This window comes from Microcebus murinus, chromosome 20 (assembly GCF_040939455.1).
Source record: "Microcebus murinus isolate Inina chromosome 20, M.murinus_Inina_mat1.0, whole genome shotgun sequence".
In the NCBI taxonomy this organism is placed as follows: Eukaryota; Metazoa; Chordata; class Mammalia; order Primates; family Cheirogaleidae; genus Microcebus; species Microcebus murinus.
Window position 1 is genome coordinate 24,916,366 of NC_134123.1, and position 25,217 is coordinate 24,941,582.

At 42.1% G+C, this 25,217-nt stretch overlaps 1 protein-coding gene across 2 annotated transcripts in view; it reads right to left on the reverse strand.

Annotated features, from left to right (window-relative positions):
• WDR59 (WD repeat domain 59) overlaps positions 1-24,788 on the reverse strand; it is a 65,175-nt gene extending 40,387 nt beyond the window's left edge. For both annotated transcript variants that reach the window (XM_012772489.3, XM_012772491.2), the window contains exons 1-7: positions 24,630-24,788; positions 15,683-15,732; positions 13,031-13,166; positions 8,989-9,074; positions 7,814-7,894; positions 5,446-5,483; positions 1,774-1,862 (exon numbers count right to left, since the gene is read on the reverse strand). In XM_012772489.3, the coding sequence (XP_012627943.1) occupies positions 1,774-1,862; positions 5,446-5,483; positions 7,814-7,894; positions 8,989-9,074; positions 13,031-13,166; positions 15,683-15,732; positions 24,630-24,683 (534 nt within the window). In that variant the 5' untranslated portion in view covers positions 24,684-24,788. The remainder of the gene's footprint in view (positions 1-1,773; positions 1,863-5,445; positions 5,484-7,813; positions 7,895-8,988; positions 9,075-13,030; positions 13,167-15,682; positions 15,733-24,629) is intronic.
• Between the last annotated feature and the right edge of the window lie 429 nt (positions 24,789-25,217).

Genomic DNA, 25,217 nt, shown 5'->3' on the forward strand with positions numbered 1-25,217 from the left:
TACAGAAAATTATACTAAGAGCTTATAACATGGGGATAATGCATCTGTTATAATACTAAATGAAAAAAAGCATACACAATTATGTATACAATATAATAAACCAAGTTTTAAAAAAGCACCCAGAAAAGAAAACATCAAAATGTTAGCATTTGTCTCTGGGTAGTAGAATTATAAACGATTTTTCTTTTTTCATTTATTAAGAGTACAGTTTCCAGAACTAGCCCCCCTAGGTTCAAATCCTGGCAGCAAATTGTGCCTCAGTTTACTCATCTGTAGAACAGGGATAAGGTTAGTTATAAAGAGAAATTAATCAATATATATAAAGCTCTTAGAACACTTGTACACAATAAACACTTAGTAAATGTTAATATTATTAGTCATACACAAGTTTGGATGAAGATCCAGTGTTACTACTGACATTATACTTCTTTAAGCCTGTGATGCTTGCTGCCACCAGTGCTGCTTTGACACGAGAAGTGAAGATATGACCAACAAGTTCTACAACTCACTGAGCAGAAGTCCTAAGTATCAATATCAAACGAACAAAAAAACTAAAATTCTTTCAACAAAATAGATAAAAAAGGCTTGCTGAGGGAAGTCAGTGTTACTAGTTATTAGTTATCTAGTCTCTAATCAGTAAACTAGAAAGTGCTAGTCTACTAACAAGATGAATAAAACCAATCACCAATTTAAAAAATAAAGAAAAGGGGAAAATGGCTATTCCACAGAAGACAAAAATTAACATGTAGAAGATGCAGCCATCCAAGCTCTATGAAATCACCTTGTCACCTACGAGCTACCTAATAACGAGGGGGCTTCAGCCAGCACACTGCTCCCCTGTGGGTGCTGGAGCCAATCCAGCAGACAGTATCAGCCACCCATCTCTTCTTCAATTCCCTCTTCTCTTGCACATGTATGGCAACAGCCCTGCAAAAAGAGGAATAGTGCCTGGACATGCCTGGACAAGCCCTCTCCACAAAGGCTGAGATCTCTAGCCTCAGGTCTCACAAAGCAGGAAGCAGTATTCACACCCAGGTCTTCCAGAGGTTGACTGCACAGCAGTAAGGTGCAGGGAGGCCTTTGCCCTGTGTCCTCATTGAGGCCAACACATCAAACTTTCAGTAGACTCTACATTGTAGCCACAGCCCGGGACCTGCCCCCTTTTCATGCCTTATCAGTAAGTGGGCGGCTGCAGTGAGAATACATGATTGATCTGCAGGCTATTTTGAGGCTGGTGGGATGTCCAGACTTGTAAGGGGGAATTTGAGCATAATGAGTAGCCTGCTCAGTGATCTATGTCAGAAGTATTCAGGATGGTAGCCACCTTAGAACTAGTTTTCACTTTGTAAACGGCCAGGGATAGGAAGCCTACTAAGCATTCTAGAAGAGTGCCTAGTCCCCAAGGCTTGACTTAAATGATACATACACTCACCAAAATGATATTTTGAAAATAAGGAAACTGAGGCTTAGATAAGTTACAGTGGATTTCCCGGTGTCATAATTAGAAGGCAGCAAAATGGGGTGCTAACTTAAGTCAGGTCAAGTTCATTTTCTTAACCACTGATCATAATGCTTCACTTCCCTATCTTCCTTCAACATCAATTAGACTGAGAAGCAAATGTAATCTGGTACTATGAGCTTAAAATGGCCAGGCCATTTACCATGCTGCACAGGGTCCCCTGGACTCTCAAGTCCTGGGACGCATAACATGCTCTTCACACCTCTAGAAAGGACCAAAGACCAACTTGGGGTGGGGGGGGGAAGATTACTCACCCTCTTATCCCATATCCGTACATCACCATCATGGCTGGTGGCAAGGCAGTTAGCATTTTTTTTATTCCATTTGACCTGGGAGGCGCCCGCTGCAAAGAAAAATCAGAGGAAGAAAGCTGCTGCCCTAGTGATTTCAGAAGCAGAGCGCAGGACATCCAGGGGAGTTGGATAATGAGTTCTGGTTGAATAAGCACAGAACTCTACAAGTTTCTATGACTGCACCAACTCCAACATTACAGATAAAATGAAGCCAAAAAATCAATGAATTAACACATGGAATAGGATCACAGTCACCTAATTGAGGAAATAATCACAGGAAGAAAATCTACAAGTTAGTCTGAGCAGAATCAGCAGGAAGATGCTGTTTCTCACAGAGCAGGAGCTGAGCGAGGTACTGCTGGTTGCTAATTGACTTGTCACACAACCTGACCCTTGCTAACCCCCAATGACTAACCATAAGAGCCTCAGCTCTCACACCAGCTATCTCTTTTTTTTTTTTTGAGGTACAGTCTTGGAAAAACACAGCCTCAAGCCGAAGGCTAGCCGCAGAATAAGCCCCAGTCGTGGCCAATTCTGCCCTAGGGGTTACATGCACCCCCAACTCTCATCTCCCCAATGGCAGCATCAGACACGACTGCTGGCACTGCATTGAGTCAGGCAAAGGGAACATCCTTGGCACTGAGAAAACTCAGTCCTTTTCCCTCCCACTCTGCCATTACAGAGAGGTAGCATTAGCGACAAAAGAGCTCCTTAGGACAGGAGGCATCATTCAAGATGCCAGAAAGGGCTGAGACATATGGAAAACTAAGACATAGTAGCACTTCCAGCTGATTCTTAATAAATCAAGTTAATGATGTTAAACCAGAACCAAAGTGAAGGCACTCTTCCTGTCTCTTCTTGTCCCTGTTCACACAGCACACAACATTCCTGCTTTGACCTTTCCCTTTGGCTGGGCGGTTATTACTGGGGAGAGGCCTACCAGACCCAGCTTTGGAGAGCAACCTCATCCAAGCAGCCCATACAGTGTGATGAGCAAAGACTCAGAATCTAATGGGAAATGGAGAGGCCCAGAATCTGGCCCTGCTCAAAAATATCCTGCGTTGGCTTTGGTTAGGCTGTTTGTCTTTTTCCTTGAGACACAGGAAGTTATCTAAGAACAAATGGTTGTAACTGACAAGAAATGCAGATTAAAAAAAAAAAAGAACAAATGGTGGAAACAGCAGAAGATGAGCAAGGTAGAGTAGTCCTTGTGTGACTCAGTTTCTTTACAAGAAAGAACACCAGCTAGAGGAGAAAGTGCCTAAGATAGAGCTTGCTCTATTCTCCTCTTGATAGAAGTACTTGAAGAATTCTAAGAGAACGTACTTTTCCCAGAAGGGGGCCCATCAGAATCCCCAAGCCCAAACAACCCCCAACCTGATCTGCTTTACTTGAATCTTTCCACCAGGGTCAAACAGAGGTCCCAGACTGTGGGAGCTCTCAGGCACACAGAACACTCTGGAGTACACAAAAACATGTTCATCTGCCAAAGGGCATGAACAATGTGATCACTGATGGATGGAGACCACAGACCCTGGGGAGCAGGCAGTATCCAGGCTGCACCTCTCAGGGAATGTTAGATTCAGCAGCTCATAAAGGTCCACAATCCTCTCATTTGCCTCTTTTATACCAGGGTTGCTCGGCCACCCCTGAGAAACCTTACTGAGGTACAAAAAGGAAAGAAGTCTCCTACGTCTATAGTTTAGAAGAACCTATAACAGAAAAGAAAGCAATTAGAACAAGTGGGCTGGAAAAAAGAACCACCTTCCTTTTTAGGGTTCCTCTGAAACCAACCTAACTTAGAAACCTGCAAACAGAAATAAACGAAGGCAGAGGGATGTGATTTGGGCATTTACAGACCATTTGTATTTTTATTTGGCTATATGTCCTCTGCAGCCAGTCTACATCTCAGATCATAAGCGCCTATGGGGGTGGCTGGGACTAAATGAATAGAATCATTGAGTACTTAGCGTAGAAGCACAGGTGCTGGATTCCTATATCCATGCAACAAACATTTACAGTAGTCTCCCCTTATCCACGATTTCATTTTCCACAGTTCCAGTTACCCATAGCATATATGGGGTTCAATACTATCTGCCATTTTAGGCATTCAGTGGGGGGCTTGGAACGTATCCCACAAAAAGAAGCGGGGACTGCTTCTTTTAAGCATCTCCTTGGATTGGGCACAAATGCCTGTAGCGCCCAAAGAGTCTATACCACTGATCAAGACAGGCATGGTCCCTAACCTCACAGAGCACATAATCCAGCCACTTAATATAATCGTGATGCTAAGTACCTTTAAACAAGGCATGGGGTACAGAGGAAAAAAGAAGAATCATGTAATCATTTTAGAGCAAACATCAAATGTGTATTCAAACGTAACAAGAAGATACAAAGGAATAGAATTTAAGAGACAGAAAATTTATGTTTTTATGAAGGATGCCAAAATACTGATTATTAGCCTTTATCACTGTGAGTAAATTATAGCAGTTTTATACTCTCAGAAAGTGGTGGGAATATTCCCTAGTAGCCCCAATTGAGAATTCCAAAAATAGTCAATTCCAACTAAGCAATGAAAACAGGGAGATAAGAAAGTAATTTCAAAGATTCAGTTCGTCCATATTAAATGACACCATGGGGACACAATCAGCATAATCTAGATTGTGGAGTAAACACAGGACAATCTGGTTTCTTTAATGAATAAACTGCAGGAAAAGGAAAACCCAAAAAAGAGAGGGAAAAGATATGTACCAACTAAAAAAGATGAGAAATATATTAACCACTTGAAAGTATGAACTTTATTTGGATTCTGATTGAAACAATTTTTCAAATAATTATTTAAAAAAAAAGGCAAGTAAAAGAGAAACTATTGGGGAAATCCAAATACTGCTTAGATAAAGAGCTATAGTTAATATTTTAGGTATGTTAGGTATTTTTAGGTATGGTATTGTGGTTGCTTTTTTTTCTGTATTTTTTATTATTTTTTTTAATTTTTTTTTATTTCGGCATATTATGGGGGTACAGATTTTAAGGTTTCAATAAATGCCCATTTCTCCCCCTCCCCCCAAAAGTCTGAGTCTCCATCATGACCATCCCCCAGATGGTGCACATCTCACTCATTATGTATGTATATACCCGCCCCCCTCCCCCCCCACCTGCCCAATACCCTATGTGGTTGCTTTTTTTAAAAGGATTCTTCTTTTGTAAAACTGCATACTGAAATATTTGTTGGAGAAATGATATGATAATGATACCTGGGGTTTTGCTTCAAATCACAAGAGGGATGAAGGTAGGGGTGAAACAGAGGGTGGAGATAAAGATGAAATAAAACTGGATGTACTATGACAACTGTGAAAGCTGATGATGAACACAAGGCAGTTCATTTTTTTCTATTTTTATAAACACTTGAAATTTTCCATAGTAGAAAGTTTACAAACAAATCACCTTGGTTCTTGCCCTTGAATTCTGAGATAAGTTCGTGATCCACACTTCACAGTCCTACCTCTAGTTCTGAGAGCAGCCTACAGAAAGTCCCTTGCAACATGAGACTTCCAATTCCACCCAGCCACAGAGGAAGGGATGGGAAGGAATGGGACACAGACAAGCTGGGGGGGTGGGGGGGGGGACACTCACCTACAGCAGATAGGGCAACGGTAGGTTTCCTTGTGTCTCTGAAATACAAAAAGAAAAAATCAAATGCCCAATTCACAGGCATCATCTACCTGGTGCTTTATACCCTTTGCACATGTTTTTCCCCCCTCACTTTCCTTTCAATGGGAACTTGGAGAAACCTCTTTCCCTTCAGGCAGATGAATTTTCTCAGCCACTACAATGAGGTTGAGTCTGAATTTCAAATCACATAGTTTTAATCTATAGAAAACAAATTACATGATTCAGCACAGCCTGGGTAACCCCCATGTAGTAAGAGTGGAAGCCAACAGAATCCCTTCCTGGTGTCACTTCTTATAGTGATAATGAGGTAACAGTCACAGAAGTATAACTATAAGAAACTACCTATCAGCATTTCAAAGGTAGATTAAAAAAACAACAACAAAAAAAACCAAAACTACTCTAAACGTTCACAATGGCCAAGAGGCAGAAACAAAAGATAAAGAGATAAACAAAATGTGGTATATCCATACAGTGGAATATTATTCAACCTCCAAAAAGAGGAAATTCTTTTTTTTTTTTTTTTTTTTGAGACAGAGTCTGGCTCTGTTGCCCAGGCTAGAGTGCTGTGGCATCAGTCTAGCTCACAGCAACCTCTAAGTCCTGGGCTCAAGCAATCCTTCTGCCTCGGCCTCTCAAGTAGCTGGGACTACAGGCATGCACCACCATGCCCAGCTAATTTTTTATATATAAAATAATAATTTCTTTCTATTTTTAGTAGAGATGGGGGCTCGCTCTTGCTCAGGCTGGTCTCGAACTCCTGACCCTTGAGCGATCCTCCTGCCTCGGCCTCCCAGAGTGCGAGGATTACAAGCGTGAGACACCACATCCGGCCAGGAAATTCTGACATATGCCACAACATGAAAGGACCTTGAGGACATTATGCTAAGTGAGATAAGCCAGACACAAAAAGATAAATACTATATCATTCCATTCACATGAGGTAGTCAGAGTGGTCAAATTCATAGAAACAGAAAGTATAACGGTGGTCGCTAGGGTTAAGGAGTTACTGTTTAATGGATATAGAGTTTCAGTTTTGCAAGATGAAGAAATTCTGGAGAACTCTTGCACAATAATGTGAATATACTTAACACTACTGAACTGTATATTTTTAAATGATTAGATGGTAAATTTCATGTTGTATGTTTTCTCTCATAATTAAAAAAAAAAGAACTATTCTGAATGTAATGGGAGACAGAAAGAGGCTCCATCATTTACTATAAAGTCAGAGGGGCAACTTCTCTACCAAATAGTGAAACAACAGACCTCGGCGGCACCATAGGGCTCGGGAAGCCAAATGAGGCAAAACTGAGGCCTCAGTTTACTGTAGCAAACGTAAGAAGGATTCAGTGTCTTTTAATCATGAAAATACTTGTTTTATGTAAATGAGGGATACTCTCTGCCCCTCTCACTGGTCTGTCTGGTCTGTTCCACCCAATACCTGGCCTGTCTTCTGCCTACCGTCCCACCTTTCAGTGAAAATATCACAAAGCCACTGCCATGAAGGAAACAGAGTGACCAAGTTAGAGGAGAGGGTGTCCAGTCTGGGAGAGTGTGTGCCTACTCCTCAGGGCAGTGCTCTCTAACAGTACAGCATGGGCAACGCTGCTTTCCAACGGGAGAGGGAACAGACATTTACAACCTTATGCCAGACTGGGCCCTGCACTGGGTTTCCCTGTACTATTTAGTCCATAGAGCGTAACCCAACAAGCAGGTCACCGGGACCCTTTTACAGATGGGGAATTGAAGCCTCACAAAGAGTAGAGACCTGAGCAGATGTGTCTCTTAGCACTGCCTGCTGCTGCAGATGTGTGTCTGCACCCTGTCAAAATCCCCCCCCCCCCACCTGCCACCTCAGTAAACTCCAGCTCACCGTCCAAATGCCAGCATCTGCATTTCTTTGCCAAAGGGATTTCCCGGGCTGCTGAGGACCACTTTGCAAACCTTTGTGACAGGGCTGAAGTGCAGGGAATTAAGATCCCTGGGGACAGCCTCCACCGATGACTGACTGTGTAGTACCCCGCTTCCTTAGCCCTGGATGCGACCCCTGTGATGGGGAGTTTCACACTTGCGCCTGGCGCTCCCCAGTAAGATTACACTCAACCTGCTCCGTGTACCTGGTGGATAATGCTCCCTTTATTTTCAGGATCCTGATCCTGCCTCTCTTCTCCATCCCACTAGAGTTTCTTTCACTCCTAAATAATATACTTGCACTCAAATCCTTATGTCAGGGTCTGCATCTAGGGGAAACCAAACTAAGACACGTGATCTCTAAAATAAATATCCCAAATCATCCCACAGCCAAGTGGTTGTGCCTCTTAATTGTTCTTACTTGATATCCCAAATGTAGATGTAGGTGTCCACAGAGCTGGTAACCAGGAGGTCTGGCTCGAACACTGCCCAGTCCAAGTCACTGGGACAAAAGGAATAAACAGAACAAAGAAAAGAAAAAAGTTCAGAGTCCGGTTCCAAAGCACTAGCAAATCAGTTTCCAGTGGCTTCAGAACGTCATCGTTAATGGGCTTCTTATCATGGTATAGGCTGGGAATCTCCTAAGTTCTTTGGGAATGAACAAGAGTTAATTGAACACGGAAGGAAACTCTCAGGCCCTTTGCCCTGTGGTTACCAGCTACACCATCACCTACTCTCAGAAAAGAAATGGATCATTTTAACTTAAAACAATCTCTCTCTCTCTGAATAAACAGACAAAACAAAGGACAAACATGCAAAGTAATCTTTGAGTTATCATTTTCTAAATCAGACTCTACCACAGATACCTTGGGTGAACCCAACATCTGTTAGGCAGCAGCAAACTGCTATGCTGCCATTCAGCTCTCAAGGAGGGCGACAGGCCCCTGGTGCCCCACTCATGTTCTCATTTCTAGACAGGCAGTGACCCCACAGAACATCTTGCACAGGCCCAGCTGTCTCACATTTCCCATCTATTCCAGGTCAGCTTCACCCCGTCCTCCCTGCTGCTACACCCCAGAAAAAATTTTTCCCAACCCACAAACATGACCCAGGGAAAGAGTAGATCAAGGAACACTGTGGAAGCCAAAAAGAAGGCCTGAGTCGGGGGGTGAATGTGCATTTGGGTGTTTTACAGGAGCTGTGTGATAACTCATTGCTGCTGGGGAGGAGCAGAAGGCTGCTCCTTGGTGTCTCCATGTGCTCCTGGGCGCTGCTGATCGTGAACCAGGGGGTTCTGCTGCATAACTTCCTCTACCTCATGCGGCAAAAAATCAGCTCTAATCCTCTACTCTGGACAGGGCTGCATCTGTCTAAGTGTCTCCTGGGACTGGAGTCAACAGCTACACGATGATGCTTCCTAAATTCCCATCATTCTTCACTGTGTTCCTCCCCAGTGAATACTAATGACCCACTGGCCACCCAGGGCCAATGTAACCCAGAGGATCAAGCCATGTGAGGACGGCATCACTGTTTCACTCCCTAAAAGACCATGACAAAGCGAGGCAGGCCAAGGAGCTGTGGAGGGCTTGTGCCTACCTGATGACACGAGTATGGCCTTGCAAGGTTGTGCCGACTTCCCCATTGCCGTCTTTCCACTTATAAAGGTCGACCCGTTGGTTACTCTGAAAAGAAACAAGGGAAATAAAGGATTATGAGGGAGGATTAAAAAAATAAAAAATTTTAAAAAGATTAAGAAAAAGAAACAAGAGAAAGAAGGTAGTGGGTAGTACAGCATGCACATCAGAATATATGCTCTTATCCCAATCTGCTTAAGGCAGAGAAGAGGAAGGCATGTGGAAGCCAACCTGCATGGCAGAGATCCTTCAGATTGAACTTTCAAAAAATGCCATCAGAAACAAGTATAATTAGCATTAACTTGAGTTAACCACAGCTCGGTAGGTAGGGCTGTGAATCTCAAAATGGGAAAGCAATACTATCTTAAAAGGGACCCACCTTGAACAGTCACAGCTGAACTAAAGGTACAGATGCACTCCTGAACACGTTTATGGGTTCTGGAGATGTTCCCAACCACTTGAGGAACCTCCCCCCAACCCCCCAAAGGTCACATCCCCATCTCTCCAACTGCTGCCATATTAGATGTGATTTTTCAGCTAACCCTTTCTACTACGAAATGCCCAGAGTCCACCTACCACCCTTTAGGAACACAGGTACACAAGAAAGAAAAGAGAAATACCAACAAGAGGGTGACCTAGAAGGCAAAATTACGTAAAACTCTTCGAAATATGCCTATATGGAATTTCTTAAAGGGTTGAGCAGAAAGAGACAGGGAAAACGAATCAGAAGAAACCAAAACTACAACAGGAAAAAGGAAGAAAAACAGAAGTCTCCATCAAAGAACATTTCACTTAGAAACAACAAAACAGCAAAGGCTCCCTAAATATCATGAGTTTATGAAACACACTGAAAGTGAATAAACATTACTAATAGACTGAGAACAATTTAATAGACTGAGGCCATTTAATAATTTCTGAACTGACAGATATAACAGATTTTCATTTTAGCTCAAAGACAGTCAGATGTGTAAGTTCTGAGATTTTCATTCTGAAATGCCAGTTTCCAAATCTAAACAGGTAAGGTTCTTGTGAAAAGGTTACAATTTGAAATAGCTTCCAATGGGAAAAGCAACGAAAAGAAAAGTCCCCTCAATTTATAATAATATTTACCACTTCCAGAGGGCTGCTCGTGCCAGTCTATGTACCAGGCACCTTAATGAATCTGACCTCTGACCTTTCCAACCATCCTGTCGTGTCATCACCCACATTATAGATGAGTCCCTAAGGCTCAGGAATTTGAGCTCAAGATAAAACAGTGAATGTTACAACTGGGACTTGACCTCAGATTTGCCTAACTCTAAAGCTCTTTCTCAAAGGTTGCCTTCCAAGAATGACAAAAGAAAAAATAGATAAATTGAACTTCATCGAAATTAAAACCTTTATGCAAAGGACATTATCAATAAAGTGAAAAGAAACTAACAGGAGAAAATACTTGCAAATCATAGATCTTGTAAAGGTCTAGTATCCTGAATATATAAAGAACTCTTGCAACTCAACAGCAAAAATATAAACAACCCAATTCAAAAAAGTACAAAGGATTTGAATAGACATTTCTCCAAAGACAACATACAGTCAAAAGGCAAATAAAAAAGATTCTCAACATCATTAGTTATTAGGGAAATGTAAACCAAAAAATGTATAATAAGGCACCATTTCATACTCACTAGGATGGCTATAATTTAAAAAGAAAACAGAAAATGTTGGTAAGACTGTGGAAAAACTGGAACCCTTGTGAATTGCTGATGGGAATATAAAACAATTCAGCTGCTACGGAAAACAGGTGGTTCACTAAAAAAGTTAAACACAGAATTACCATATGATTGCAATTCCACTCCTAAGCATACACCCAAAAGAACTAAAAACAAGTACATCCACGTGCATGTTCACATCAACACTATGCAATAGCCAGCCAAAATGTCCCAAAATGAACAAATCAACATACACATACAATGGAATATTATTCAGTCACAAAAAGGAATGAAATTCTGATACCTGCTACAATGTGGAAGAACTCGAAACCTTACGTTAAGTGCAAGAAGACAGATACAAAAGGCCATATATTATATGATTCCATTTATACGAAAGATTCAGAATAGATAAATCCATAGAGACAGAATGAAGATGGGTGGTTGCCAGGAGAGGGGAATGGGAGAAACTGCTTAATGGGTAAGGGGTTTTACTCTAGAGTGATGGAAATGTTTTAGAACTAGACAGAAATGGTGGTTAAATTCCAAACCTTTCTTGCTTTGGGAAAAAAAAAAAAGAAGTGGTGGTTACACAATATAGTGAATGTAGTAAGGGATAATGAATTGTTCACTTTAAAATGATTAATTGGTTGATGTCCAAGGGCAGAAGATTAAAAAAAAAAAAACAAGTAAAATGATTAATTGGGCCAGGCACAGTGGTTCACATCTGTAATCCTAGCACTTTGGGAGACTGAAGTAGGAGGATTGCTTAAGGCCAGGAGTTCGAGACGAGCCTGAGAAACACAGCAAGACCCCATCTCTACAAAAAATTTTGGGACATGTCCCTGTAGTCCCAGCTACACTGATGGCTGAAGTCCAGGAGTTTGAGGTTACGGTGAGCTACTGCACCCTAGCCTAGGCAACAGAGCAAGGCCTTGTCTCTAAATGAAAAAAAAAGATTAATTGTCAAAAAACAAACAAAAAAGGCTGTCCTCTTCCTTACCACTCCCGAACAAATGCAGTGTTAACCCACTCAGGCCAAGTACCGAGTAGTCAGCCTTTATCAGTGGTTCCCAATCGGGGGCGATTTTGCTTCCCAGGAGACATGTGACAACGTCTAGAGACATTTTTGGTTGTCGCAACAAGGTGGAGGGAGAATACTATTGGGATTTAGTAGGTAGGGGCCATGGATGTCGCCAAACATCCCACAATGCACAGGAATAGTCCCCACCAGAAAGAATTACGGTTGGCCTAACATGCCAAGGTCGGGAAACCCTGGACTAACCGATCTAGGCCAAAGGGTGAGAGGGGAGTTTAAGGGCCCAGGAGTACAAGCTGACAAAAAGAACTCTTTTCTAACCCCTAGGAAGAGGCAGAGAATGGAAAGGCAGTCGAATGACTCTCCCTTTCTCTTTCACAATAGTCCAGAAAATCAGTGCCAGCTCAGACAACCATGGTTAAAGTCAGATCCTATTTGGGAAATGACTGGGAACAGCAGCTTTTTGTTCCTCCTCAAGCTGACGAAGTTGCTCTTCTCTTTGCTCAGATGCTTTCCTTCTGCAGAATGCTGTTCCTGATGAGAACAGATCCAGACAGCATATAGAATGGTCCCACCTCTGGTTAATAAGAAGGATTCCTTCAAATACTCTCCTTCCAGCCCAGTGCAAAAGGAGCAAAAGGTTTGTATCTCTAATTGTTCTGGGAGAACAGCATGATAATATGGAATCTAGAGAAAGATGCCAGAGATGATCTAGTCCAGAATCTTTTTGAGTAATGAATCCCTTAGAAAAACTAATAAAACCTATGCATTTTTTCTCTGGAAAAATTCACATATAATCAGGAACATAAAATTCGAGGGGGTTAACAAATCTAGTGAGTCCAAATTAAAGAAGAAGCGTTCCTTTGACACAAGGATATAGGAAGTCTTCTGATTCCTTCAAAAGTGAAGGTCAATCCAGACCAGCTCCCCAGTTACTATCCTTAGAATGCCTTTCAAAGTCATCTGCCATTTGGCCACTGGCTAGTTACATTGCTACTGATGAAAACAGGTTCTCACCACACACAGAAATGGAGGCATCTACCTGTTTCCTTTTTAAAATCTGATTCAGTGTCTAGAAATACAAGCCTGACAACAATGGGACCAGGAAACATTTCCACCTGGATTTAATCTGTAACTTGCCTCTGTCAAAGAGAACTATCCAAACCTCTTTTCCAACTGAGCAATAAGGACTGCATTCTCTTCTCTACACACGAAATAGACCTGCCAATCCCAGATGACACATTTAAAAGCATTCTCCTATACTGCTTGAATGAACTCACCGAAGCTGCAAAATAGTATGCAAAGCTGTCATGAGGATTCCACTGCACAGTTCCAATGTCCCATTTGCTCTGGCGAGAGATCTTTCGGTGACCTTCAAAAGGGGCATCTAGATTAACGATGTATAGGAATCTGCGTCTAGGAAAACGACATCAACATTATAATAATATAACAACATGACAGCATTAGCATGAAGATAGAAAAGCACATTTGAAATTACATATGGTTTGCAAGCCATGCTCTAAAAAACCCCAAATATAAATGACATTTATTTACTCTGAAAGGCATACAAGTGACAAAAGTAACTCAAGCTGGCTATTAGGCAAAAGCACGCAGTATAAGAGAGTTAGCGCAGAACAAAGATCTAGAATCTCTGGCCTCCTCCAAAGGAATCACCTGATCCTGTGATGGGTGGCTGGCGTCTTCCCATTAGAAAGAAAAACACCACAGGGCTATGAGATACATGTAAGGAGTGTGTATCAATAGGAGAGTCCAGAGACCTCACAGAGCAAATGTAAGAACAGCAGAGAGTGGGCACTTTAGGGTGAACATGCCTGACTGAACATATGTGTTTATCTTCATTCCCCCCAATATGTGTTTATCTACATTCCCACCAAACTAAGAGCAATAAAAAAACACAAAAACCGGGCCGGGCGCTGTGGCTCACGCCTGTAATCCTAGCTCTTGGGAGGCCGAGGCGGGCGGATTGCTCAAGGTCAGGAGTTCAAAACCAGCCTGAGCAAGAGCGAGACCCCGTCTCTACTATAAATAGAAAGAAATTAATTGGCCAACTGATATATATAAAAAATTAGCCGGGCATGGTGGCGCATGCCTGTAGTCCCAGCTACTCGGGAGGCTGAGGCAGGAGGATCGCTTGAGCCCAGGAGTTTGAGGTTGCTGTGAGCTAGGCTGACGCCACGGCACTCACTCTAGCCTGGACAACAAAGTGAGACTCTGTCTCAAAAAAAAAAAAAAAAAAAAACACAAAAACCCACAACGACAAAGAAAATAAGAGAGGAAATAAAAGGCAGATGGACAAATGGTAATTGAATTAAAGTAAAGAAAGCTAAATAAAGCCCGAGTGCCTGTAGAGGGAGATGGATGAGAAGCCTTATAATGCTACTTGATTTTTTAAACTATGTAGAGGTATTGCCTTGATTTTTAAAAGATGCTTTAAAAATGAGTAGGAAATTACTTGTGGGGGGAGGGGGAGGAATGGGCATTTATTGAAACCTTAAAATCTGTACCCCCATAATATGCCGAAATAAAAAAAAAAAAACAGCAAAAAAAAATGAACAGGAAATTAATAACATGATACACCAAAAACCATTGATTTGTACACTTGGTTGTACAAAACCATTGATTTGAGCAAACTGTGTGGTATATTAATTATATCTCAATAAGCTGGGCGCGGTGGCTCACGCCTGTAATCCTAGCACTCTGGGAGGCTGAGGCGGGCGGATTGCTCAAGGTCAGGAGTTCGAAACCAGCCTGAGCGAGACCCCGTCTCTACTATAAGTAGAAAGAAATTAATTGGTCAACTAATATATATAGAAAAAAAAAATTAGCCGGGCATGGTGGCGCATGCCTGTAGTCTCAGCTACTCGGGAGGCTGAGGCAGAAGGATTACTTGAGCCCAGGAGTTTGAGGTTGCTGTGAGCTAGGCTGACGCCATGGCACTCACTCTAGCCTGGGCAACAAAGTGAGACTCTGTCTCAAAAAAAAAAAATAATAATAATAATTATATCTCAATAAAAGTGTTTTTTAAACAGTGAGTAGGAAACTAGAGACAGGAAGGAGAAATACCAATTTTTCCTTATCTATGCACCCAATATGATACAAGAAAATGGTATCAATACTTGTCTCTGGGAAAGGAGGTCAGAGGTAGGAAGGAAACTTACTTTTCATCGTATGTCCTTTTGAACTATTTATGTTTGCCATGCAGTGTGCTTTTGTTAAAAGGTAACTTAAAACACAATTTTAAAATAAAATAATGAAACTAATAGAAAATATTGTCATTGATTTGTAAATGGGTTAATAAACAGCAAAGTTAAAGAAAATACATGTGAATTTGAGAGGTAGAGGTTGTAATCCAGAAAAAAATGAAGGGAAGGGTGACCCCAACCATTGAATGTTATCACACTAGTACAATGTTAGTGATATTAGCAAAGGCAGGGATCACCCTTCATTGCCAGAATCTTAAACATTTTTTGAGCTAAAGGACACTAGAGAAAATATGTGGCTCAATTTCTTCATGATGAAACTAAATTCCTTCATAAGAAATCCAAGGTCCAGTGAGGCCAACTGAATAAATGTCTGGGGCATCATCAGTAGTGGATTGTCTCAATCCTAGTAGCTATCTGACCATACCAGACTGCATCCTTAAAGAGTCTGCATAATAAACAGAAAACTGTAGTTTCAAGACAAAGCTATCCGTCACTAAAACTTCAAACGAATTTGATTGCTTACCTGTCTGGACAGAGACAAAATACACTGCAAATAATCCCCCACGAGTACCCCTGAGGTCACCACCATATCAGAACTAAATTCCATGATCATAATCCTTAAATTTATTTTCCAAGTTCCTGGAAACCTCCTGGTGCGCAGTTTCTTCCCCAGAAATCATGGCAGACAAACTCTGAAAGTTCACTTACCCAGAAAGCACTGCATGCTGCCCAAGACAGTCCACAGACATTGCAGTTGCCTACGAAAGAGAACACAGATTCAGTCCTGCTAGCAAGCTCAGCTCAGGATAGAGAAGGCTCTTCCTCCCCTCATCTCTCAGGTAGTTCCTGGCTAGCAAGTATCATTAATTCTCTAGAGAGGAGACTGTGTTTTTTGTTTTTTTGTCTTTTACCCAGAGCTGGAGTGCAGTGAGTGGCAAGATCACAGCTCACTGTAACCTCAAACTCCTAGGCTTAAGTGATTCTCCTACCTTAGCCTTCCTAGTAGCTGGGTCTACAGGTCTGCACCACCACGCCCAGCTAATTTTTTTTTTCTTCTAGTTCCCATACAAATTTCATATTCACTGTTTTTTTTTTTTAAAGACAGGATCTTGCTATGTTACCAAGACTGGTCTCAAACTCCTGGTCTCAAGCAATCCTCCCTCCCACCTCAGCCTCCAAGTACACATTCACTTTTGACAACAGGGCAGTTGCTATCTGTTACCCCCCACACCAGGACTACACATAGCCAGGCTGGCACATTCTAAATTGAGGAGCTAGAAATCCTGGAGCCCTTGGGGAGTCTGACTAGCTCAGAGAAAACAGCAGCTACTATGCACAAAAAGCCTCTTCTGAGTGAAACCTAACCTAGGACATCCTCCTCCAACACAAGATATCCATGCCTTTCCAAAGGGCATGGACTCCCCCTCAAGCCACATGGCAATTGGCAATATTCAGATATCACCCCTGCTGAATCCAAGGTCATATGCTTGTTATTGAGATGCCCAGTTCACATTCAATCTGACGTTTCTAATGCATGTGGCTGGTTTCCATTTTCCAGCTCTCCCAATTCCTAGGGAGCATCACCATTTTAGGATCCAATATCTGATTCCCAAAAAAGACTGCACTGAGTCCAAAGAATCTGCATTGAGGCCAAATACAAGGCTGATTAAGCCCTAAATTCTTTTATTTGGACAAGTTCAAATCTTGCTGCATTCTCATGGCATCATCATCAAACAGTTTGTGCCCACTGTTTGGTTACTGAATGCTTTAAGTTCTTTCCAAGAGAAAATCCATCTTGTACATTCTGCCACAATCACAAATCACAAATAGTAAACATAAATTCTTTCTTTCACCTTTACTGACCTTATTAAGAGGTTTCTCACATTTGTCCATACTAAAAAAAAAAAAAAAAAAATCATAGGTGATAGTGGGGACAAGAGGCTAGAGTACTCTCATTGGAGGCTGAAAAGTGATTAATATGCATCCTTCATTGCACTTACAGTCGTGAGCAGAGAAAAGCCCAGCTGGAAAAGCAGGCAGTGAAATGAGATGCCATTTCCAGAACACCTCTGTGCAATTTATAGATTAATGGTATGAAAGAGGGCAAGATGGTTCCACCAACAAGGTCAGTGTAATCTTTCTGGAGTGTATGTGGTAGACAGAACCCTAAAATGGCCCCCAAGATTCTGGCCCCATGGTGTATTTATACTTTCTCCCTGCTATTCAACATTAATCAAACACTAATCTAGGCACTGCTGTGAAGGGATTTTATAGATGTAATTAAGGTCCCAAATTAGGTGACCTTAAGATAGAGACCTGAAATAACCCAAGTGTCCAATGATGGATGAATGGGTAAAACAAATGTATTAAAGACATAAAATGGAATATTATCCAGTCTTAAAAGGGAAGGAAACCCTGATCCATGCTACAACATGGATGAAACTTGGAAACATTATGCTAAGTAAAGTACACCAGACACAAAAGGACAAAGTTTGTATGACTACCTAATAAAGGCAAATTCATAGAAACAGAAAGTTTAGGCTAGATGTTGCCAGGGGCATGGGAAAGTAGAGAATAGGGAGTTATTGTTTAATGGGTACAGAGCTTCTATTTGGGTTAATGAAATGTTCGGGGAACAGGAAGGATTGAGAGACCTAATCTCATTGGCCTTTTAAATCTAGGTCCAGAGGTCAGAGACAGGAAGTCAGAGACTTAAAAGGTGAGAGATTCAATACGAAAAAGATTCTCCAGTGCTAGCTGTGACCATGGAGGGGACCATATGACAAGAACCTGAAAGTGGCCTCTGGGAGTTAACAGCGACCTCTAAATAACAACCAGCAAGAAAACAGAGATCTCTATCCTACAACCCCTAAGAACTGAATTTTGCCAACAACCTAAACAAACCTGGAAGTAGACTCTTCCTAAGTAAAGTCTCCAGATATGAATATGATGACTGGCTGACACCCTGATTTCAACCTGTGAGATGCTGAACAAAGAAATCAGCCATGCAGTGCCTGGACTTCTGATCTAGAGAACTGTGAACTAATAAATGGGTGTTATTTTGAGCTGCTAAATTTGTGGTGTACAGTGATAGAATACTAAGAAAGTGTGATCTGGAAATAGGATAAAAAAGTCATGCCCTTTGGCTCAGTAATTCCACTTCCAGAATACAGCAAAAGTTTTATGCACAAAACTGCTTATTTCATGTTATCCACAAGTAAATAATGCATAGCTACACAATGGGATATTCTGGAAGCATTAAAAAATGACATGAAAAATGCATTAGTCAAAACTGCAAATAAAGTATCATAACTCACTGTATCAGGGGAAGTTATTTAAAAAAAGAAAAACCACAGAGTACCAGAGTACTACTCAGCCACAAGAAACATGGTGAACTAGCAACTCTTGTATTATCCTAGATGGAGCTAGAGCCCATTCTAAGTGAAGTATCACAAGAATGGAAAAACAAGCACCACATGTATCCACCATTAAATTGGTATTAATTGATCAACACTTAAGTGCACACATGGAAGCTTAGAAAAGAAGTAACTTGCCCAAGATCACATTGGTAGATTGGTGGCATAACCTGGACACATTCTAGCACCAAACTCATAACCTCTTTGCTATCCTGTGCTCTTCCCCATTCATCACTGCATCTCTATATTAAGTTTTCTAGGCCAGGTGTGGTGGCTCACGCCTGTAATCCTAGCTCTCCGGGAGGCGGAGGCAGGAGGATTGCTCAAGGTCAGGAGTTCAAAAACAGCCTAAGCAAGAGCGAGACCCCGTCTCTGCCAAAAATAGAAAGATATTAATTGGCCAACTACAAATATATAGAAAAATAAGCTTGGTATGGTGGTGCATGCCTGTAGTCCCAGCTACTCGGGGGGCTGAGACAGAAGGATTGCTTGAGGCCAGGAGTTTGAGGTTGCTGTAAGCTAGGCTGACGCCACAGCACTCTAGCCTGGGCAACAGAGTGAGACTCCATCTCAAAAAAAAAAATAAAAAGAAAAGTTTTCTAGAAAACAACTCAGTGTTCACAACTTCATAGTCACTTCCACCAAAAATAGCCCTACTGTGTGTCCCTCCATCTCTATAGTTTTCAAAATAAACATTAAGAGAAACTAGAAAAACAGGAACCAAAGCTAGACTGCTCCAGAAAAATACACACACTATTAATTATTTATAATTTTGCTCTTGGCTAAAGGATTTGCCGAACTGTTTTTTTTGTTTTTGTGTTTTATTTGGTTTTTATTAGCACGAAACATGGTCCTCAATCTTTTATCTTTCTGAAAGAGTTGTTAGGCTCTACTATATGCCAGGCACTAAGGATACAGCAGTGAAAAAAAACAGAATTTCTTGTCCACATCAAGCTATTGTATTTATGTTTACTAATAACTCACCAACCATTAGGTCAGCAGAGAGTATTCTTTCTGCTGAGACGCCTCATTTTCAATTTCAAGGTAGCAGAAAAAAATACTGGAGAATATCTTTATGAACCTACGATATGGAAATTTTTCTTTAAAAGATTGAAAAAGGACAATCCACAAATTTAATTGCATTAAAATTAAACTTCTGTTCATCAAAAGATACTACATAGCTGGACACAGTGGCACATGCCCATAGTCCCAGCTTTGGGAGGCTGAGGCGGGAGGATCACTTGAGGCCAGGAGTTCAAGGCTGCAGTGTCCCTGACTGTGCTTGTGAATAGCCACTGCACTCTAGTTTGGGCAACACAGTGAGACCTCATCTCTAAAAATAAAATTAATAATAATAATAACAACAAAAAGATACCACAAAGACAATGAAAAGGCAAGCCACAACCTGGGAGAATATATTCACAACCTATATAACCAATATACAATTAGAATCTAGAATAATTTTTTTTTTTTTTTTTTTTGAGACAGAGTCTCGCTTTGTTGCACAGGCTAGAGTGAGTGCCGTGGCATCAGCCTAGCTCACACCAACCTCAAACTCCTGGGCTCAAGCAATCCTCCTGCCTCAGCCTCCAGAGTAGCTGGGACTACAGGCATGGGACTACAGGCATGCGTCGCCATGCCCGGCTAATTTTTTTCTATATATGTTAGTTGGCCAATTAATTTCTTTCTATTTATAGTAGACACGGGGTCTCACTCTTGCTCAGGCTGGTTTGGAACTCCTGACCTCGAGCAATCCGCCCGCCTCAGCCTCCCAGAGTGCTAGGATTACAGGCGTGAGCCACCACGCCCGGCCTTAGAATAATTTTTATACTCTTGTTAATCTATAAGAAAGATGACTCAAAAGAGTACAAGACATAAATAGGTATTTGGGTTAATAATAATCAATACTGGTTCATTAATTGTGACAAATGTGCTATACAAGTGTAAGATGTTAAGGAGAAACTGGGTACGAGGTATATGGAAACTCTCTGTACTATCCTCTCAATTTTTCTGTAGATCTCAATTTTTCTGTAACACTATTCTAAAATAAAAGTTTAAGAATTGTGAAAACCATTCTTGGTTGCTTGATCCTAGGAGTTTGAGGATGCAGTGACCCATGATGACACCATTGCACTCTAGCCCAGGCAACAGAGCCGGATCCTGTCTCAAATAAAGAAAAACAAAAAGAACTGTGAAAACCTAAATACTTTTTTCCTAATTCCTGTTAAAATTGTTAATTGATACAATTGATTTTTAAAATTTATTCATTCAATAAATATTTATTGAGCATCTGCTAAATACCATGTTCTATTCTAGGCCTAAGGATACAGGAACCAATAAAAAGCCAAAGTCTCCATCCTCTCACAGCTTACATCATGGTAGGGGGGAAAAGTAAATAAATAGTGAGTGAAGGGAAATGTGGTACAAGAAATTATTGGAGAAGCGGGTAGAGACTCGTACACAAAATTGTCCAAAATAAAAGACTATATTTTATTCTAGGTACAATAGAATGCCACTGAAGGATTTTCATCAAGAGAGGGACAGGAACAAATTTATGTTTAAAAAAATCACCTTGAGGCCAAGTGCAGTGGCTCATGCCTATAATCCCAGCACTTTAGGAAGCCAAGGTGGGAGGATCGCTTGAGTCCAGGAGTTTAAAACCAGCCTAGGCAACACAGTGAGACTCCATCTATACCAAAAAAATAATTGTAAAAATCACCTTGATACTTACAGCAGATTGCTTCATAATCACCCAAAACTGGAAACAATCTAAAAATCCATAAACAGGTGAATAAATACACAAATTGTGGTCTATCTAGATATTGGAATACCACTCAGCAATAAAAAAGAATGGGTGGACTGGTAGATTGAACAACATGAATGAGACTCAAAAGCACCAGGCTAAAAGAAAGAAGCCAGACTCAAAAGGCTACATACCGCATTATTCCATCTGTTACAGAAATCACATCAGCTGCAGCTAGGGAAAGGAAGGAGATTGAGTACACAGGGCCACGAGGGAATTGTTTGGAGCAATGGAAGTGTTTTATATCTTAATTGTGGTGGTGGTTACATGACTACATACATTTGTCAAAACCCAACAAATTATACACTTAACAGGTAAATTTGACTGTATATTAATTGTACCTCAATAAATATGGATTAAAAAAAATCACTCAAGCTGCATGAAGGATGGACTGGAAGGGGGGAAAAGATGGGGTGTAAGAAGAGCTGTCCCAGAGTATGTTCAGCTGTTCTAGACATGGAGTTTGAGATCTCCCTCTGATCCTGAAGTGGAGACATTAAGCAGGCAGCTGCTATGAGTCTGTAGTTCCTGTCTTCATCACAATTGTCATACACTCCAGCATTTCCGCACATACTTGTTGAGTTAGAGACTTGTAACTGCACATTCTGCCGCCTTACCTTTCCTTGACAGTGGAAACTATTTAATCTCCACCCTTCTCTGTACTCTGAACTGCACTTTCCAATGGCTAGCCACTAAGCCATAGGGCTCACACTTGTAATCCTAGCACTCCAGGAGGCCCAAGAGGAAGGACTGCTTAAGCTCAGGAGTTCAAGACCAGCCTGAACAAGAGTGAGACCCGTCTCTACCAAAAAAAAAAAAAAAGAAAGAAAAGAAAAGAAAAAATTAGCTAAGCATGGTGGTGCACGTATGTAGTCCGGGCTACCTGGGAGGCTGAGGCAAGAGGATCACTTGAGCCCAGGCGTTTGAGGTTGCAGTGAGCTATGATGATGCCACTGTACTCTACCCAGGGTGACAGAGTGAGACTCTGTCTTCAATAAATTAATTAAAAGACAATATCTCTATCATACTCGCCCCATTTCCATCACTGAAAATTCTACAGGATAGTGTTGCTCTAGAAGATCAGGTCTAAGCTTTATTCTAGTGTTAACACTTACTGATTGTAGGGACCACTTCAGAGTAGTTGCCAAGCAGCACAGGTTCTTCACTATTAATTGCTGACCGTAATATCTCAAAGCATTGATTTATAAAGTAAATAACACTTGTATAAACTATAAATACCCTTCAGGCTGGGGTTTTCCCCTGAAAAACTCTAAAAGCTTTAACTTTTAAAATGTATTTCTTAAAAGATGTGGAGTGTTTTGAAGTTTATCATTCTGGTCTTCCTTTTCAGAAAGGCAACAGGACAAGTTTTAAGTTTTTCTTTCTATATTAATAAATTAGTTAATAAAATGGGTTCCTGCTCCTCCAAATCATCAGAAGCAACCACAAAACCATGTTAACTCACACAAAGATATACCCCTGTAAATAGAAAAATCAGAAAGAAAAACTCCCACAAGGCATTTAAATTACCCAATTTACTTTGTTCCCTTACTATGACAACTGCTGATGAGGTTTAATTATTTGCTGCTACTTCATAGCATCCTAATATATGTGTCAGCACCCTCTCTGCAGGTCTCTTCAATTACATCTTTATAAAGAAGTAGGGGTGAGACTACCTGGGTTTCCATGAAAATTAAAGCGTTTGCAGATTAGTAGCTTTTAAATTAGCAGGCTTAGAGGCACAAAACAGGATTCTGTTCTGTCCCAGTCCCTAGCGAAAGCAATTAACAAGGGTAACAAGAATATGATTCCTTTTCCCTAGGAGTCTGGCGCCTCCCTAGGGAGAGCAGGCCTCACAGAGACTCCATGCTGACAGTGCCAAGTGCTTCTGGATCTTTAATCCAAATGCTGCTGCTCAAATTCTCCACGGGGGCTACTTACTACAGGGCACCACAGAGCAAACTCATTCATCTTTATGACCAAAGATGGGATGGGGTTTTAAGGAAAGAAGAAACACCCCACCTGCGTGTAATCTAGATTTCCCTCAGTATAAATCACCTGAGTATCAACACAGTGCCTAGCACAGTGTGCACTGGTAAGAACTCAATAAATTAGGTCAACTAAAAATACATAGAAAAAATTAGCCGGGCATGGTGACACATGCCTGTAGTCCCAGTTACTCGGGAGGCTGAGACAGTAGGATCGCTTGAGCCCAGGAGTTTGAGGTTGCTGTGAGCTAGGCTGACGGCACAGCACTCTAGCCCAGGCAACAGAGTGAGACACTGTCTCAAAAAAAAAAAAAAAAAAACTCAATAAATCTTTGTTGAATAAATGAGTGAGTAAAAGTCTGGCACACAGAAGGTATTCAGTAAATATCTGTTGACTAAATAAAGAGAATCACCAAGACACTGTCCTAGATCCTTAGGAAAGGGGGACATGATGTTTATTGTGGAATGACTGTATGGCAGGTTCAGAGCTACTCACTATGAGGAAAGTGGTGTAATGAGCTGAACAAGGGCCCTGGAGTTGAAACCTGAATCCAAACCCTAATGCCACTGGCCAAAAAGTCAAAAAGGGATGTTTCCCCTTTTGGAAAAAAGGAATAACATCTACTTACTTTGCATGGTTCTTTCATGAAGTAGAAAAAGAAAATACAGATAACTCGCTTAGCACAAGGCCTGGCATATGGAAGACATGTTACAGAAAAATGGTAAAAATCCCTAGGAAGGGCCAACGTTTCTTGAGGTTTTACCATGCCCGTCTCTGTAACACATTCTAAACATATGACCACGTAAAATCCTCACGCCAATCCTGTGACGTAGGTACGATGATCTCCCTTCTACAGGTGGGAAAACACGTTTGGTGGGTGTTGACAGCTTAGGGGCTGCGACAGGATTCGAACTTGGGCAACACAGGCAGTGTACACTCCTATCCGCTACGCAGTATTTTCCATTACTATAGCATCAGGAACCACTTAATTGCTTAGGCGCTTTGCAAATAGTACTGCACCGAACTCACCCCCAAAATCCTGGGAGGCAAGGCTAAGTCCACGCCGCTAAGGACCAGGGAAGTTATGCGACTTGCCCGAAGTCAACAAGCGCAGCCCCCGGCCTCGGGGAGCGGACACCTCCTCGATCACCATCCTGGTCGTGGGTAGCCTCCCCTCAACACTCACTGGCGCGCGATCTCTGCTTCAGTGTCCCAAGGAGGACCCCACTGCCCGTTCGCCCGTGCAGAACCCCGAAACCCCGTCCGTGCCCTCCCCAGCTGCCCCCCAACGGTCATCAAGAGACTCCGTGCTCAGGCCACCCCCTTGCCCACCTCCCGGGCCCCAGCTGCGGGTCTCCCAGTAGCCTCCTCAACTGAAGCAGCAGCGTGGGGGAAGGGAAGCGGGGAGGGCGATTGCCCAGACGGCTCCATTCGGCCCCCAGCTCACCTGGAAGTCGCGAAACTCCACCACTACGTTCTCACTGCTCCATCGGGCCGCCATCTCCCCCGCCTGGCCGCTGAGGCCTCAAAACGGCGCCCTCCCACCCCCAGACCCTAGTCCCTCAGCTCAGTGAGCCCCACGCAGCCCGCGAGTCAGCCCTCACACGCCCCGTCCCCTACCTTCCGCCTAACCGCAAACCATTGGCTGACCCAAGCACAGACTCCGCCCCTTCTTCCAGGCTCCTCCAATTGCAGCAGCGTGCCTGCCAAAACCAGGTACGCCCCCTCTCCCTTTCGTCACTTAGTTGCGTCTCCCACGCTCCCTCGCGGCTGTGAACACGCCCCTGCCGCGAGCTCTGCCTGGAGTTGTAGTCTAAGGTAGAGCTGCGCGTAGGTGACACGGTAAGTGCTCGCAGGCCAACTGGAGGCGCCTGTTGTCCTCGCTTTTTCCTCGCTGGTGTCGCTGCCATTCGCCCAGACCCAGTCTACAAACCAAAACCTGATGTTCATGCAAGCCGAAGATCCCTCTTCTGATGCCTGACGTCAAGATATTGAAAAGTCTGAATGCGCTATTGTTTCATACAATACGGCAGCA